This window comes from Podarcis muralis, chromosome 9 (assembly GCF_964188315.1).
Source record: "Podarcis muralis chromosome 9, rPodMur119.hap1.1, whole genome shotgun sequence".
Taxonomy (NCBI): domain Eukaryota; kingdom Metazoa; phylum Chordata; class Lepidosauria; order Squamata; family Lacertidae; genus Podarcis; species Podarcis muralis.
Window position 1 is genome coordinate 35,290,123 of NC_135663.1, and position 16,522 is coordinate 35,306,644.

General features: G+C 46.9%; 1 protein-coding gene across 3 annotated transcripts; it reads left to right on the plus strand.

Annotated features, from left to right (window-relative positions):
• The first annotated feature begins 1,167 nt into the window (after window positions 1-1,167).
• Window positions 1,168-16,016, plus strand: NOCT (nocturnin). 3 transcript variants are annotated; one of them, XM_028743967.2, is made up of 3 exons: window positions 1,168-1,813; window positions 13,472-13,741; window positions 14,645-16,016. In XM_028743967.2, exons 1-3 carry the CDS (start codon window positions 1,594-1,596, stop codon window positions 15,478-15,480), a joined length of 1,326 nt encoding a protein of 441 aa, XP_028599800.2. In that variant the 5' UTR covers window positions 1,168-1,593; the 3' UTR covers window positions 15,481-16,016. The 3 variants fall into 3 exon arrangements, with proteins under 3 accessions (XP_028599800.2, XP_077790172.1, XP_028599801.2); XM_077934046.1 differs by having other exon boundaries at window positions 1,178-1,453; XM_028743968.2 differs by lacking the exon at window positions 1,168-1,813 and adding an exon at window positions 9,865-10,372.
• The last annotated feature ends 506 nt before the right edge of the window (window positions 16,017-16,522 follow it).

The window sequence follows — 16,522 nt, forward strand, 5'->3', positions numbered from 1 at the left end:
ATAAATTATTATTATTATTATTATTATTATTATTATTATTATTATTATTATTATTATTATTATTATCAGCAGCTGTAAAGGTAAAGGGTAAAGGGACCCCTGACCATTAGGTCCAGTCGTGACCGACTCTGGGGTTGCGGTGCTCATCTTGCTTTATTGGCCGAGGGAGCCAGCATACAGCTTCCGGGTCATGTGGCCAGCATGACTAAGCCGCTTCTGGCAAACCAGAGCAGCGCACAGAAACACCGTTTACCTTCCCGCTGGAGCGGTACCTATTTATCTACTTGCACTTTGACGTGTTTTCGAACTGCTAGGTTGGCAGGAGCAGGGACCGAGCAACGGGAGCTCACCACGTCACGGGGATTCGAACCGCCAACCTTCTGATCGGCAAGTCCTAGGCTCTGTGGTTTAACCCACAGCAACACCCGCATCCCAGATCAGCTGGGGGGGTGCCAAATGCTCTGGTGCTCATCTTCTGCTTGCTAGATTCCCACAGGCATCTCGTTGGCCACTGTAAGAACAGGATGTTGGCTTGATCCTAACAGCCCTAAGAGATAGGTTAGGGCCTAAAGAGGCGTGGAATTGTACCCTGGCCTCCCAAGTCCTAGCGAGGCACTGTAATGGGTAACCACTACACCACACTGCCTCTCTGCCATACAATGGGGAGAAATCGGGAGGGCGGTTGCTTGCTTAGCACCTCCTGTTTCTTATGCAAAGGCGCCCGGCGGGTCACTGTGGGGACAAGCAGGACGTCGCGCCGGGTGGGACTTTTAAGCCGGAGGACCCCACAGGGCTCTTCTTCAGCCTAGTCTTGTAACCTGCTCTGACAAGCGCTGCCCCCCCCCCCCCGGAAAGCGGGGCGTGAAAAGAACCAGGAGACAAGGGCGGGGGCATCGCTGCGAGAAGGGGGGGGGGGACCGAGGCCGCCCCTGCTCCAGCCGCAGCGACGCAGTTGACTCGGAGGCGGCTCCCGCCAACGCCCCCTGCCCCCGCTCGCAAAGTGACGTCCGTAGTGACGTCAGCAAAGAGAAACCGCTTGCTGGGAACCCTGGCGCGGCGGGGGAGGGAGGGAGAGATGCACAACTGGGACATACCATGCAGTGCGCGGGGGGAGCTCGCACACTCAACTCAGCCCGGCCTGGGCTCCAGAGTCCCTCTGCCGGCGTTTCTTACACCGGCTTCCACCAGCGTCGATCTCGTCTCTTGAACTGAACACGGGAGGAAGAGCTACGCTTCTGCGGGCAGGAGGCTTGAGCTTCCCGCGCTCTCCCCCCCCTCTTTTGCGCTTTGGAGCTGCCCGTTGCGTCAGTGCCGGCTGAAGGCGTGAGCCTTGCCTTGTACCGGCTAGAGCTCCCGTCTGCGGCAGTGAGCGGCGTCTGCGTGCTTGTGCTGAGGAGGCTGGTGTGAGCTGCCGCCCTGCTGGGATTCCCCTGCTGCTCCTCGTTCCCCGAGGGTGTGTGTGAGTGCTCGTGCGCGCCTGTTCCTCCGGCTCCGCGGCAGGTCCGCTTGAGCTTGTGACTTCATTCTCTCCAGGGAGCTCGTTTCCCCGGTTCTCCGGTTGTCCTCGCCCGGTTCCCCGAGGGCAGCGTTATTATGTATCAGAGCCCCGCTCGGTCCCTGTGCTCGGCCCTCTCCAACCTCTGCTGCGCGCCTTCCTCCGCCACCTCCTCGACGCTGCTGCTCCGGTCTCCGGCTCCAGTTAAGAGAGCCCTCTCCCCGCCTGCCATCCTTGCCTCTTCCGCCGCCGTCACCGCCGCCCCTCACTACGGCTGCTCTGCGGCTGTGAGCTCGGGGGCTGCGAATTCCCAAGCAGGTGAGTGCCTAGAACCCTCGGGGCGCCGAACGTTCCATGGACGGAACGCTGGGTTTCGGACGTTCTAATAAAGACGCGGGGTGGGGGCTGATCGGTCGAGAGGTGGTTGCTAAAGGGGTATAGGTAGTCTAACGAGTTCGTCTCCTGCGTAGTGTTCGTCTCCTTACCTCTTAGGTTCACGGTAAGTGTCATCATCATTTTTCTGTATCTTATCAATCCTTACAGTAGCCTTGTGAGGTAGGTCGCCGTTCCGTTTTACCCATGGATAGCTTGAAGTGAGTTTTCCGAGCCAGATCTGTGGAGCCCACGGTCTACCACGCTTTCCACTATGCTAAGCTCTGGGATGGTTTCTTAAAAAAAAAAAAGAGGATTATCCAGAGTACATTTTGCTCTGCTTTTGTCTCGGGTGAAGGCTGGACACATGCTAGATACAAGGCTTCTGATTTATTAAAAAAATATATTATTAATGAGGAGCGAGCCATCAGCCTTATTTATTAAGTAAATGAACTCAAGACAGCCTTAAACTGGCAGCTGATTCATTAAAAGCTGCTGCTTCCAGAAAGTCAGTGAATGGGATCTTATGCCAGGCATATATCACATACCCTGTAGGCAGCACTCTCAGTTTTACCACCTTGTTGAGATAAGTTTTCGCATCCCTGATTAATTCTCCAAGTTACCTCTGCTCTGAGAAAAGCATGTGCTGCTTGGGGATTTCAAGGAGTGCTTTTTGCACCTTTCCCCTCTAACTATGCCAGAGTTCCTATTAATCATTATTTGTGCCCAGGGAAAAGCAGTATGCCGTATCCTGCTCTTTATCTCCTTCCCCACAGAAAATATTTCTGTTTAATTTTCAAAACGACGCTGCGGAAATCTACGGTGCCATACCTGAGTGTAGGTGCACATTTGGGTTGTAAAATGTAATGTGATGCTTCGGAGAACATTTTCGAGACGTGTTCCTCTCTGCTGTAGTTTGCCAGCTCATTTGTGCACAGCGTGTCACCCTTTCCATGTGCACAGTGATGAATGGTTTTAAGGAACTGAAATTTGTCTTGACTTGAAAGCCACTACTCACTACAGGTTGTTAAAAGTATTTGATAAAAATGCAGAGATGGAACAGGATCAGAAAAGGTCAATCAAAATGTTCGAGGGGGTGGAGCAACTTCCCCTATGGTGAAAGTTTCCAGCGCCTGTGGCTCTTCAGTTTAGAGATAAGGCGAGTAAGAAGAGGCATGATGAAGGTATATCAAATTACACATGAGGGGGTAGAGAAAGTGGACAGAGGAATTTTACTCTCTCGTAGATAACACTAGAACATCCAGTGCAGCTGAATGTTGGAAGATTCAGGACAGACAGCAGAAAGGACTTCTCACAGCACATAGTTAAACTATGAAACTCCGAGTGCTGTTGCACTTAAATCCTGTTGGTAGACTTCCCATAAGTGTCTAGTTGGCCACTGACAAAAGGATTCTGAACTAGATAGGCCAATCTTGCAGGCTCTTCTCATGATCTTATGTGTCTTGGCATCATGTCCTGCTTGTGAATTTCCTCCCTAGAGGTGTCTGGTTTTTCTACTAGATTTAAGATGGGCCTTTGGTTTGACCCAGCAGGACTGCTCTTAGGTTCTTACTGGCTTTCTTGGTATTTAAATTGAGGAGTGAGAGCAATTGCACTCTATAAATTACAATGAACTGCTGGAAAATCTGCTTCACAAGTATCTGCCTTTCACTTCCCTTACTACTGTTTCTTAGCTCATCAGCCTTTCAGATGGTCCACATGAAAGCTGAGCAAGAAATAGTTTGTCTGACGTAGTAATCTGCCTACAGGGACAGTCCAATGTACACTGGGATATCTTGGATGGGGCGAAGTGTAGGCAAGCACAGGAGATGCTCCTGTTTCCATCACCCCAGCTGTTGTTGGCCTACAATTCATCTAGCTCAGCATTCCCTATTTTTGACCAGCGGTGGAGCTTCATGCTCCGGCACCGGGGGGCAGAGAGCAGGCGGTGGCGGGACTGGCGTGCGTCCTGGGGGCGGGGCACACTGTCTGTAGGGGCGTGGCTCATGTCCTGGGGGCGGGGTGCCCCACCCATAGGGGTTTGGCACCCAGCATGGGCAGGGGGGCAGCCGCAATGGCACCCGCCGGGATCTCGCTGCTGGGGGCGGTGCGCTCCCCCCACACTCCTCTTCCTCCACCAGTGTTTTGGACTACGGTTTCCATCAGCCCCACTTGGTCAGGGATGATGGCATTTGGAGTTCAACAATATCTGGAGGCCACCAGGTTGGGAAGCCCCTAGCCTTGTTACTTGAACTCTGAAAATTCTCATAACCATCAATGGAACCTTTTTAAAAGGCTTGCGATGCAGTCCTCTGCATGTGTGTCTGCACAGAAATAAGCCCCTATTAAGTTTATTGTGGATCAGTGTGTGGATCAGTCTCCATTTGCAATTCAGAAGATTCCCCCACCTTTTAGTGCTAACTAATGCCAGCTAAGCCAGTAACATTCAACCTAAGCAGAAAGATCTTGGGTTCTCTTTAACCTGCTTGGGTCTAGGTGTTGCTAAGCTTCTTAGGGTACCTCAATCATTCACTGAGAATGCATCTAATATAAGAAGATCATTGCTGAATTCAGCCAAAGGCCCATCTGATCCTGTATGCTGGTTCTAGCATTGGCCAGCCGGATGCCAATGGGAAGCTTTCAAGTAGGACTCAAGGGCAACAGCATTCTTTCAACTTGTGATCCTCAGAAAGTTGTGTTCTGTGTACAGAAAGCCCGCAACTTATGCAGGGATTACATTCCAGGGATCGCACCTGCAGCCAGAATCGCGTATAGTCAAAACCCATTGGGTTCAATGGCGGGTGGGATTGCCAGAGTCATTTCCCCCAGAATCCTGCTCCCTTTCTGCCCCTTTCTGTTTTTATTTTTCCTTTGCCACACAAATGAAGGTGAATGCACAAAAGTTAAATGGGTGTCGGTTGTGGGCTTGCTGTACCTCCATCAAGAAGTTACTCAGGGTCACGCTCAAGAATTTAGGGACCCTTTTGGCAGAGAGCATAACATCTGCTTGTGTGATGTCACTTCAGTCCATTGCTGAAATGTTAAATGGACCTACTTTTGGGCCACTAACATTCTCAGAAAAAGATGCTTAAAACAGGAGTGCCCTGAACCCATGTGTGCAGTTTTTCATCATTTTTATGGAAGTCTGCCTCTTTTGTAACTTAGGTTTGGAAAGTTTCTTAGTTGTCGTCCCCCCTCCCCCGAAGTTGAGTCATACTTGAGAAAACCTAGCTATTTGGAGCTAAGGCTTCTTGTCATTTTCTCACCCACATTGCTGGCAAGGGAGAAGGTTTTTCCCCCTGATGAATTTGCCACTTTTTCTCACAAACGATGTAAAAGAAAAGGGTTGAAAAATCTGCAGTAAAGCTGCAATCATAGTGCCATTTATGTAACTGCAGAGGAGTCCTGCCTATATCCATTTGAACTACCTTAGTTTGAGAACTGTGGATCAGCCTATGCTTCTTATCTGCCTTCCTTATTTCCCTCTGTTATAAATCACTAGAGCACTATGACCACGGCCATATCTCAGTGATAAGGTACATGCTCTGCAAGCAGAAGATCACAGGTTCAGTCTTTAGCATACCAAGTTTTAAAAGTATCTGGTAGTGGCGAGAAAGCTGGTCTGCCTGAGATGCTGTGGTCTCTGTAGACAATGCTGGAATCGATGGTCCTATTGAATAGCCTGACCTGGTACGAGAGGATGTTGTCTGGTCCTCGGACTAACCAAGAGGTGTTTTAGAGCTATGTCAATATCCTAACATTTCCCTACTTTTATTATCTTCACTCTCAAAACCCATGAAGCCCTTTGAAATCTGCAGAGGTCTTGTGATTTGGTTTCGTGGAAGATGAGTTGCTCATTGTGAAAGCATGTGAGGGGGAGAGGATGAGACAAAAGTGCAATACAGCATTTCAATTTCAGACAGGAAGCAATGGATTTGCTTTTTGTTTCTTAAAAAAACACACAGAGTGGTATGTGACGAAAATGTACTTGGAACAGACTCACTGAAATCAGTTAGCCACGATGAACTCATGTCCATTTTTTAATTGGGTCTACTCTTGAGTATGACTTAGGCTCCATCTTCTGCACTATCCATTTAAAGCAGTATTAAAGCAAGTTAAGCAGTCATTGCTCCCTGCAAAGAATTCTGGGTACTGTAGTTTGTTAAGGGCGCTGAGAGGAGTTAGGAGGCTCCTATTCCCTTCCCAGAGCTACAATCTGTGTAGTGGTTCAACAGATTCTACCCGTGCCATGCTGCGGATGTAAACAAGGCTGTTGGAGGTCAAGTAGCTCATTCACCAGCTTTCCCCAAAAAAAGGGAGACTGAAGGCTAGGAATGCTCTTGGGTTTAGGATACTGCATCCAGCCAAATTGTTGTATGGCTGGGAGCCAATTGGGCCCAGTAAGATCCACAAAACAGAGAAAGTCCTGATTGGTTCCAGGGTTTTAGATCAGGCATAGGCAAACCTGGCCCTCCAGATGTTTTTGGGACTACAATTCCCATCATCCCTGACCACTGGTACTGTTAGCTAGGGATGGTGGGAGTTGTAGTCCCAAAACATCTGGAGGGCCGAGTTTGCCCATGCCTGTTTTAGAGAATCTCCTTATGGTCCGGTGTTCATTAGGAGGGCAAACCCATCCTTGGGACATTCTGTCACCCCCTGGCAATCCATGATGCTTAGGACCAGCATATTCAGGTTTAGAGTTGCACCCTTATCCGGAAATGCTGTTGAACTGATTGCAACTTGAGGTTTGTGTGTGTGTTTATACACATAGCATATTATAGGTATGACTTAGGTTGCCAGCCTAGGCCCACTTACTAGGGGAAGAGCCCCATTGAGCTCAGCTGTTTTTACTTATGAGCAAGCATGCTTTTAGGATTGCAGTGTTAAACACAGTGTGTCAAGTGGCTCTAACGGCTGCCGGTGTGGGCGCAGGACTGCTAGGTATATCTCTCGATATTGGCATTCTGCACGGAATCTACTGTCGTTACATCAGCATTATTGATTGACTTGCTGTAGCTGACATAGCCATGATTACACAACTTGCCTGGCCAATTCTTTTGCCTCAAGGTTAGATAGAAGTAGCTCGGTTGTGGACTTTTCATTTCCTAGGTTCCCCTCTAGAGCCTTGCTCCTAACTGTGGCTACCCAGATATCGAGTTGTAACAAAGCAAGCGGTAATAATAATGTCAAAACGAAGAGCAGATAGCAAGCTATGTGGAATCTACTCCTATCAGGGCACCTTCCATGTTCTTAGGAAGATCGCTGTGCTTTGCTTACTGAGGGAAGCTGCTGCTGCTGCAGCCGTGCTGTGTTGCAATGCAGCAGCATTTCCCAAGCAGTTTATTTCCAGGGGAGAAGCCATGTTAGCCACCTTAAAGGCTGGCAAGCTTTCGTGGACTTCAGTCCAATTTCTCCACCAGATGCACAAACTTTGCCCTACGTTACAGGTATATATGGTTTGGGGAGGAGGGAAATACAAACAGCAATGTCAAGAGAGAAACGAAATGCACAGAAGTACAGGTGGTGATAATTTTTTAATTAATGGTGATTTGCAGTACAGTGGTTAACTCAAGCACCCCTGGCGTTGGTTAGCTAATTTGCACACACAATTTCCTACAAATCCTTTGCCCCAGTCCAGTCCACAGACCCTCTTGAAGTAGTAATTAAGCAGTTAGACATTGGAGTCTTCCTTTAAAGTTCGTTTGCCCCAGGAAGGCAACTCATAGGTCGCATGCAGATTGTCCTAGGAGGTTGAAACGCCCCCCCCACACACACACCTGGCTTTTCAATATTGCCATTTCTTATGTCAGATTTGTGTCCATTTGTACGATTGAGCTGAGCACCATGATTTGCAGAAAATGGATTGGATTCTGGTTGCAGGTTGTGCGGCTACACCAAATGGGAGAAAAACACCCCCAAGATATTGCAGCAACTCAGGGTGATTCAGCATGATTCTGTTACCTGCAGTTACAAAAGCAAAATCTTGGTCTGAGGAGGAGAGGAATGACAGTTGTGCTACTGTGTGCAATCCTGTGTATGTTGTTGCTCCAAAGATCCTCTCTGGGCTGTTGCTGCCAGAAAATGTGTATATTAACTACGGACTCTGCACAAAGGGAAGGAGGCAGGCAAAACTACAAAGGGAAGGAGGCAGGCAAAAGATGATGAGGGAGAAGCACAGATGAAAATGTCCAGGCAACACGCACAGGATGTTTCAGAACTACAGGATTGGTTGTTGTTGTTTTCTGTTGCTTTGCAATGTACAGTGGTACCTCGGGTTGCATACACTTCAGGTTACAGACTCCGCTAACCCAGAAATAGTACCTCGGGTTAAGAACTTTGCTTCAGGATGAGAACAGAAATTGTGCTCCAGTGGCGCAGCAGCAGCAGGAGGCCCCATTAGCTAAAGTGGTGCTTCAGGTTAAGCACAGTTTCAGGTTAAGAACGGACCTCCGGAACGAATTAAGTACTTAACCCGAGGTACCACTGTACTTTGGGAACAACCCATTGCAGGCACCCAGGGTAGTAAGCAGTTTATACCTTTCAGGATTACTTCAGCGATGCAAACAAGCTGGGATAGTATTATGCACATACTGCCTCTTTACTGATTGAATATTTTATATACTGCCTGCCTTGAAAGCTTCTCCAGGCAGCATTGCAGTAGCAGTATAGACTGCAGTATAAAACATTACAGCACAAATGCAATAAAATTAAAATCCAAGTGCAATCAGTAGACCAAATAAATCAGAACTTGTAACAACTGGCATTGGGACCCAACAAGGCCAAGTTAGATAAAGAGGCCCTAACTGGAGTTAATACCTGCTGTATGGAATGCTATGTATAGTCTTGGCTTCTGTTGTTGTTGTTGTTTAGTCATGTCCGACTCTTCGTGACCCCATGGACCAGAGCACACCAGGCACTCCTGTCTTCCACTGCCTCCCACAGTTTGGTCAAACTCATGCTGGTAGCTTTGAGAACACTATCCAACAATCTCATCCTCTGTCGTCCCCTTCTCCTTGTGCCCTCCATCTTTCCCAACATCAGGGTCTTTTCCAGGGAGTCTTCTCTTCTCATGAGATGGCCAAAGTATTGGAGCCTCAGCTTCACAATCTGTCCTTCCAGTGAGCACTCAGGGCTGATTTCCTTAAGAATGGACAGTCTTGGCTTCTAGGGAACCCCAATAGGTCCTCAAAGTTCCTTCATTACTTTCCCTGGTCAGAAAAAAGCAGCCCGCCATTTAGGTCACTTGTCTTCAGCTCTTGAGTTGGGACCCACAAGGGACTTCTCCACTTTCCCAGAGTGGATCACTGCTATGTTTTGGGTCATTTTGTGGCGGGTGTATAAAAATAGAAGTGAAGGAGCTTTGTAACTTTGGGGAAGGACTGGTAGCTCAGCAGTGGACTATCTGCTTTGCGTGCAGGTTCTGGGTTCAATCTCTTGCAGTTAGGACTGCTGTCAGTCAGTGCAGGTAATACTGAGCTAGGTCGAGCAATGATCTGACTGAAAGGCAGCTTCCTGTGTAGGACTGGAAGGAAGGAAGATGGAGAAATGCAGAGGAGAGAGAAGGACACACACACTCTCACTCACTCTCTCTCTGCCAAAGTAGGTCAAAGCTGGGGCAAAAGTGCCATCTCATATTTGAAAAGTTGAAGACATTAAAATGCTGGGACTCTGTACCCACTTTCCTGGGGCCCCTTGAACTGAGTGGGGCTTGCTTCTGAGTAGATGTGTCTGGAGTTGTGCTGTGAACCAGCAATTCCCTCTCCAGAGTGCACATTCCAAGCCTAGGTGTGTTGCTAAAGTTTTAACATGTTCTCATTAGTCTATAAAGCACCATCTCATGCAAGAGCCAGTGAACTTTCTGGAATTTAGTTGAAAGGGCAATAATGATAGAAAATCTGCTTACTCACTAAAGGCATGCTAGAAAGTGGTTGCGTAAGGGAACTGCTAAGGCGTTAACGGGCAGGAGTGCTTGCCTTGTTATATAAATCAGGGGGATCTCAGTTGCGCGGTGCAAAGAGCAACCAGGAGCTGTGCATTTCCTGTCAAGGAGGCCAGTGTGAAGTGCAGCCTGTGTTTTTTTCTCTTCACAGGCGACACTTTTCAATCTCCTGGTGGATTATTGAGTGGGCGAGGGAACGAAAATAGCGCCCCCCCCCAAAAAAAAAAAACCACTTTGCATTGACACAAGAGCTTCATGCAGCTAAGCTACCACGGGGTAGCCTCCTTTGGTCTCGTGACCAGCGCTTCAGCATGCAGCGGCGTTGACTTGCCGTGCAAGAGCAGATTTTCAAAATCTCGTCTTTTCTAGAATTGCTAGGGGTTAATTGTGACAATGGAAGTTCCATCGGACGCAATTTTGTGAGGAGCCACTAGGTGTCGCCAGAGGGCAAGGTTAACAGAAAGAGAGACTGCTCACATGACGTCAGAGGCTGGCTGTTCTGTGCGAGATTCACCATTAGAGTTGTTTATTCCGCACGTTGATGCATTCTTCCGGCTTTTCAGGTGTGTATGCAAGATTAACGGCCTCGTTCAGTATTGTGTTTTCATTAGAGATGTATCGCAAAGCCTAGTGCTTGAGACTAACAGAACTCTAGAAACCCTCGAAGTGTTTACGAGTTTGTGTGGATGTTCGTTTGCATTTCTACTTTACATAGTTTTAACCTTTGTCTAGCAACTGTTGGGACAGGAATAGAGTAACAAAGGAGACCAGCCTGGTCATGTCTTTGGAAATATGGTTATAAATCGGCAGCGAGATTTGCCTTTCCTATTCGAAGGGTGCTGTGATTGCGATTCGAGGCCCCTATGACTTAGCGTGATTTTAATTCAAGGCTGTGCAAGAAGAAAATTCCAAAATTGCTTGCATTTTTTTATATTATGGGGGGGAGTCAAGCAGCAACCCTGTGCTCACTTACCAGGGAGTAAGTCCCATAGAACTCAGCAGAGCAACCTTACACACTTCTTCTCAGAATTGAAATGATGTTGCTGAGAAATCAAGTAAACGAAACTAACTTGTTTTCCGATAACAAATTTAAAATGCAATGCTAGTATGCAGTGTTAGTATGCTGTAGTGCTTTTTGTGCAGTAACTGCGATCGCTGGGTTCACACTTCCGCCCCCCCCCCCTTTAACTAAACTTGTCTTTGAAAGTCAGAGCTCTTAACCTTCCTGCACAGCCTTAATTGGTAAAAAAACGTCCTGTTAGGCAAATTTCTTTTCTTCCAGAGGCATCCTTTCCTCTTTCCCTCCCCCCCCCCCTTTTCTTCAGTGGGTAACAATGAAAGGCAGTAGTAGTCACAGCTTTTGTCTCTCTGTTTGCGAAATATCAGTGATGCAGCAATGGTCAGCACAGGACATTCGTGACCGATTTGGCCTTCCTGTGGTGGTGGGAAGTCAAGTCAGGCATTGCAAAACCTGGCAAGCACGGGCGATTACGTAAGGAACCAGACAGTTTGCTGAGAAGTGCCTGCTCTTCTGTGTTTGTTTTGCCACACTTTGGGGTCGCTTGCTATTTCTAGCATAAGTAGTTGAATTATGAAGTCTGGCAGAAAATACCCAGCAATGCAATAAAGTCATTTTTGGATTTGAGTAAAAAGAACACAGAGGGAGAGAGAGAGGGGGAAACTAGCAGTTTCTTGTGACTTGGGCAGATTGTGAGATATAAAGTTTAAAACCCCTAAAATTGTGAGCTGAGGTTTACAATTTTTAAGAGGGGGAACTGCACACATTTAGCTTGGTGAGGGGAGTGGGGCACTCCTTTATCTGTTCTTGACCTTGTTGTAAAGTTAATACGCGCTTCGTGGCTTTTTAACAATGAGATTTACCCTTGAGGGAAGCATTAAGAATTATCTACTCAAGTTACTCTGGCAAACGAAGGCATGCCAGGACTGGGAGAAAATATATCTTACATGAAAGGTTTCCATGTCTGTAGCTAGTGTCTTAATAACTGCTAGACGGTGTATATGCAGGCCGTTGCAAGTAGAAAATGTTATTCATTATTTACTATTTTGCCCCTTATATGCTGACCCAAGGAGTTGCTTTCTAAAACCCTTGTTTGTTCGAGGAAGCAGCCGTTTCCCAATGGAGTGGGTTCAGTGATTACTGAGTGACTCCAACATGTTAGTGACTCATAAAAGTGGCCCTTTTTGTGTTGGCAGCAAGGAAGATTAGGAGGAAGGAATAGGAGAAAATAGCCATGAACTGTAAGTGGGATTGAGAAGTCTAAATCTGAAATACACTTGGTGTGGTGGCGGAAGCTCTCTGGTTACAGTATCACTAGAAATTGATGCTTCTGTTTGATTTAGTAGATGCCTTGCTTTATATTTTGCATTTGAAATTGTTTCTGTTTCTGTGCTTTCACTATGGCCTTCGGCTAGCACAATAAACTTACTGAACTGAACTTAATATCTGCCTCTGCCGCTCTGCAACACCTATTCTGGATTTCTTTGTTCTGGTGTGCCTTAAAAACCCCAGTACCTCGCATCTCTAGTTACGTAAAAGAGTGGGAAGCCTTTTGAATCAGGGTGTGTTTGTGAAGCAACCCAACGGGATTAACGTTATGCTTATATAGAGGCTTGCCTGAACTTTAGCTTCCGTTTGATGTGTTAAACTTTGAACTACCGTATTTTTTGCTCCATAAGACTCACCTTTTCCCTCCTAAAAAGTAAGGGGAAATGTGTGTGCGTCTTATGGAGCGAATGCAGGCTGCACAGCTATCCCAGAAGCCAGAACAGCAAGAGGGATTGCTGCTTTCACTGCGCAGCGATCCCTCTTGCTGTTCTGGCTTCTGAGATTCAGAATATTTTTTTTCTTGTTTTCCTCCTCCAGAAACTAGGTGCGTCTTGTGGTCTGGTGCGTCTTATAGAGCGAAAAATACGGTACATAGTAACCATAGAAATAACTTGTGGTGTAAAAGTAGAAGCAGTTTCAGAGCTACACATAATTGGGCTTCAGAAACCTTGAACAAAGAAAACTTTTTTGGCAGGGGAAGCATCCCTAGGTAGTTACAAAAGGCCTGTTCAGTTGCTCCCCACCCCAAATAATAATTTTATTATTTATACCCTGTCCATCTGGCTCGGTTGCCCATTGTAGGAGATAGGGAACTGGGAAGAGCCCCTTGGCTCTGGCCCTCTTGCATGCCCCCTTGTCATTCCTGGGGGGGGGGGCAACCACCCCGTTTTGGGGGCTGTCTGCAGCAGCGGGGGTGGAGTCAGGGTTCTCAATCATCTACAGGAGAAGAGAGGGGCTGTGCCAATGGATTTGTGCTTGCTCTCACCATTGCATGATGGGAACTGTGGGGCAAGGGGAGCAGCTGGGCCAAGAATTTTCTGCCTGTTTTATCCTTTCAAAAACACTGAGATGTAGATTAAGCTAAAAGGTTGGGACAGGCCCAAGGCCACCCAGTGAGCTTCATGGCGGCATGGAGATATGAACCTCCTGGTCCTGGTCCTGTACTGGTTCTTGGGTCACATATATTGCATTATGGAAGGAAGTGCAGTGGTGAATTCATTTGCTTTGATTTATGTGCAGAAAACCTTGCTCTGTGTTCGCTAATCAGGGATGGGCGTTTACTGATGAATTTGCCTCTTCTTTGCTTCGTTTTCAGTTTATTCCATGGGCAACAGTACCAGCAGGCTATATAGTGCTCTTGCAAAGACTCTGAGTACTGGTGCTGTCTCCAAACACCAGGAATACTTGGAACAAACGGATCCTGATTTCTTGGATCCCATTGATCCCAAGGATCTGCTTGAAGAATGCCAGATGGTTCTTCAGAAACGTCCTGCCCGGTTCCAGAGGGACTTTGTGAACCTGAGGACCAGCTTTTCCAGAAGCCACCGACCTATTAGGGTCATGCAGTGGAACATCCTTGCACAAGGTATAAACCCTGATTCTTGAGTCATTGTAGAGTCCAAATGTGGTTGTGGTTGGGAAAATACAGACAGAATACAGTTGATCGCTCTCCTAGAGTATAATGGGCAAAAATCGAGGTGATCCATGCAGAGAAAACATGGAAAATCTGGTGTATTGACCTTGGACTGTTGCATCCAAACAGCATCAGCTTATATAATATTTTTGAGACTTGAAAAATATTGGCAGTGTTTGCTAAGGAAGGGTTCAAAAGGGCAGGGTTTCTATCTCTATACATAATCATGGGGAGAACTGGGGGCATCAAAAGTAGCTCTGTGAAATGAGCAGCATGTAAGCTTGCTTACCTTGCATCATTTGCAAGCTACAGAACTCTGGTCGATTTTATTTTTTAAAAATACAGTGGTACCTCGGGTTACATACGCTTCAGGTTACAGTCTCTGCTAACCCAGAAATAGTACCTCAGGTTAAGAACTTTGCTCCAGGATAAGAACAGAAATTGTGCAGCGGTGGCGGGAGGCCCCATTAGCTAAAGTGGTGCTTCAGGTTAAGAACGGATCTCCGGAACGAATTAAGTACGTAACCAGAGGTACCACTGTAAGTATGTGGTAGACACAGCCTTGGGTATATATGTATATTTGCTCTGTTTTTGTAAGGTCCCTTGAATGATTTCATGGCAGAAAGAAAACAGGAGGTTGAAAACTGGGTATTTTAGAAGCTTGAGATGCTCTTTAGACACACATCACATGCTTAAACTGCTTCTAGGCCCTTAGCTGGCTAGTAAAAAATAATTTCCAACTTTTGTGGGCTTACATTGCAATGCTTTTCTAACAAATGGAATAGGCTACTTCTTTTCCCACAAGTGTGTTTTGGAAGGGAAAATAATGCCATGGGTTTATTGTTTTCCTTCCAGCTCTTGGAGAAGGCAAGGACAACTTTATTCAGTGCCCGATGGAAGCCCTGAGGTGGGAAGAAAGGAAATGCCTCATTCTAGAAGAGATCCTGGCATATCAGCCAGACATCTTGTGCCTACAGGAAGTGGACCACTACTTTGACACCTTCCAGCCTCTGCTCAGCCGGCTGGGCTACCAATGTACTTTCTTCCCTAAACCGTGGTCTCCATGTTTAGACGTGGAATGTAACAACGGGCCAGACGGCTGTGCCTTATTCTTCCTCAAGGACAGGTTCACTCTCGTCAACAGCACCAACATCAGGCTGACCGCCATGAAGCTGAAAACCAACCAAGTCGCCATTGCTCAGATTCTGAAATGTAACGAAACCGGCAAACTGTTCTGCACTGCTGTTACTCACCTGAAAGCTCGCAACGGCTGGGAGAGATTTAGGTCTGCGCAAGGGGCCGATCTTCTGGAGAACCTGAAGAAGATCACCCGGGAGGCAGAGGTCCCTCTAATCATCTGTGGCGATTTCAACGCGGAGCCCACCGAAGAGGTGTACAAGGAATTCTCAAATTCTAGCCTGAACCTAAACAGCGCTTACAAGCTGCTGAGTGAAGACGGACTGTCAGAACCTCCCTATACGACGTGGAAGATCCGACCCTCTGGAGAGTGCAGGCACACCCTCGATTACATCTGGTACTCCCAACATGCCTTAAACGTGAATGCTGCTCTCAGTCTCCTGACTGAGGAGCAAATTGGACCCAACAGGCTACCGTCTTTCACTTACCCCTCAGACCATCTGTCTTTAGTATGTGACTTCACATTTAATGAAGATCCCGACAGGCTTTTATAGATAGGTGCAAGTAGCTGGATGCGTGGGTGTGTGGTTGTTTTTTTATATTTAAAAAGATGTACTGTGTTTATGCAGTGGCCTTTTAAAATGGGCTTCTGAAGACTTCAGGGGGGTGGTTATTTATGAACGGAGAACTAATGGTTTTATTTTCCACTCTCTTGTCGAAAGACACTTTTGTCATTAAACACCTTGCTGTGATATTAAAAGAAAAAACAAACAAACAAAAAACATGGCTACTTAAATTTGAGGCATGCTTTGTTTTCACCGTCCCCTGGTTTGGAGGACTGATTCTGTAACACATTCAGATCTTTATTTGAAGACCTTTGCTAGAGCAGTTGCCCTCATTGTAGCATGGTTATTCTGTATTTGAACAAAGTGGGCCAAAAGGGTATCACACACGATAGGGTGTTTTTTCAATATTGCAATTAAAGATGTGCTGAATGACCAAACTTTGGTAGTGTAGGACCCGTTACATTTTTAACATGTAAAGGACTATAGCACTGGTGTTAGCTAATTAAAATATTCCTGAACTTGCACTGGATTATGTCTCATTCCTGAGTAAATTGAGGCAAGACTGATCAACCTTAGAAGCGCTATTGAGCTTGCAACCTTTGTTGTGTCGAAGCTGCCCTATTCCGGGGAGAACATGCCAATTTCCTCTCTGCTTCACAGCGAAGTTGTTTGGGAAGAAGTTTCTTTGCAGAACATTATGGGCAGCATTATTTATACCCCGCCCATCTGGCTGGGCCTCCCCAGCCACTCTGGGCGGCTTCCATAAAAACCACAAATACAGTAAAATATCACACGTTAAAAACTTCCCAGAACAGGGCTGCCTTAAGATGTCTTCTGAATATCAGGTAGTTGTTTATCACTTTGACATCTGCTGGAAGGGCGTTCCACAGGGCGGGCGCCACTACCGAGAAGGCCCTCTGCCTGGTTCCCTAGGCTACCACAGTCCCAACCTGAATTGAGAGACCTCCATCTGCTTTTAGTCCCCATGTCTTGTTGAACTCAGGAGAATCTGCCTTCGACTTAATATGCC

Excerpts from the sequence above, each read along its gene's own strand:
- NOCT (XM_028743967.2), top strand. The coding sequence starts at position 1,594 with ATGTATCAGAGCCCCGCTCGGTCCCTGTGCTCGGCCCTCTCCAACCTC. Across the intron at positions 1,814-13,471 it reads GGCTGCGAATTCCCAAGCAG|TTTATTCCATGGGCAACAGT; the intron begins GTGAGTGCCTAG and ends CTTCGTTTTCAG. Across the intron at positions 13,742-14,644 it reads GTGGAACATCCTTGCACAAG|CTCTTGGAGAAGGCAAGGAC; the intron begins GTATAAACCCTG and ends TTTTCCTTCCAG.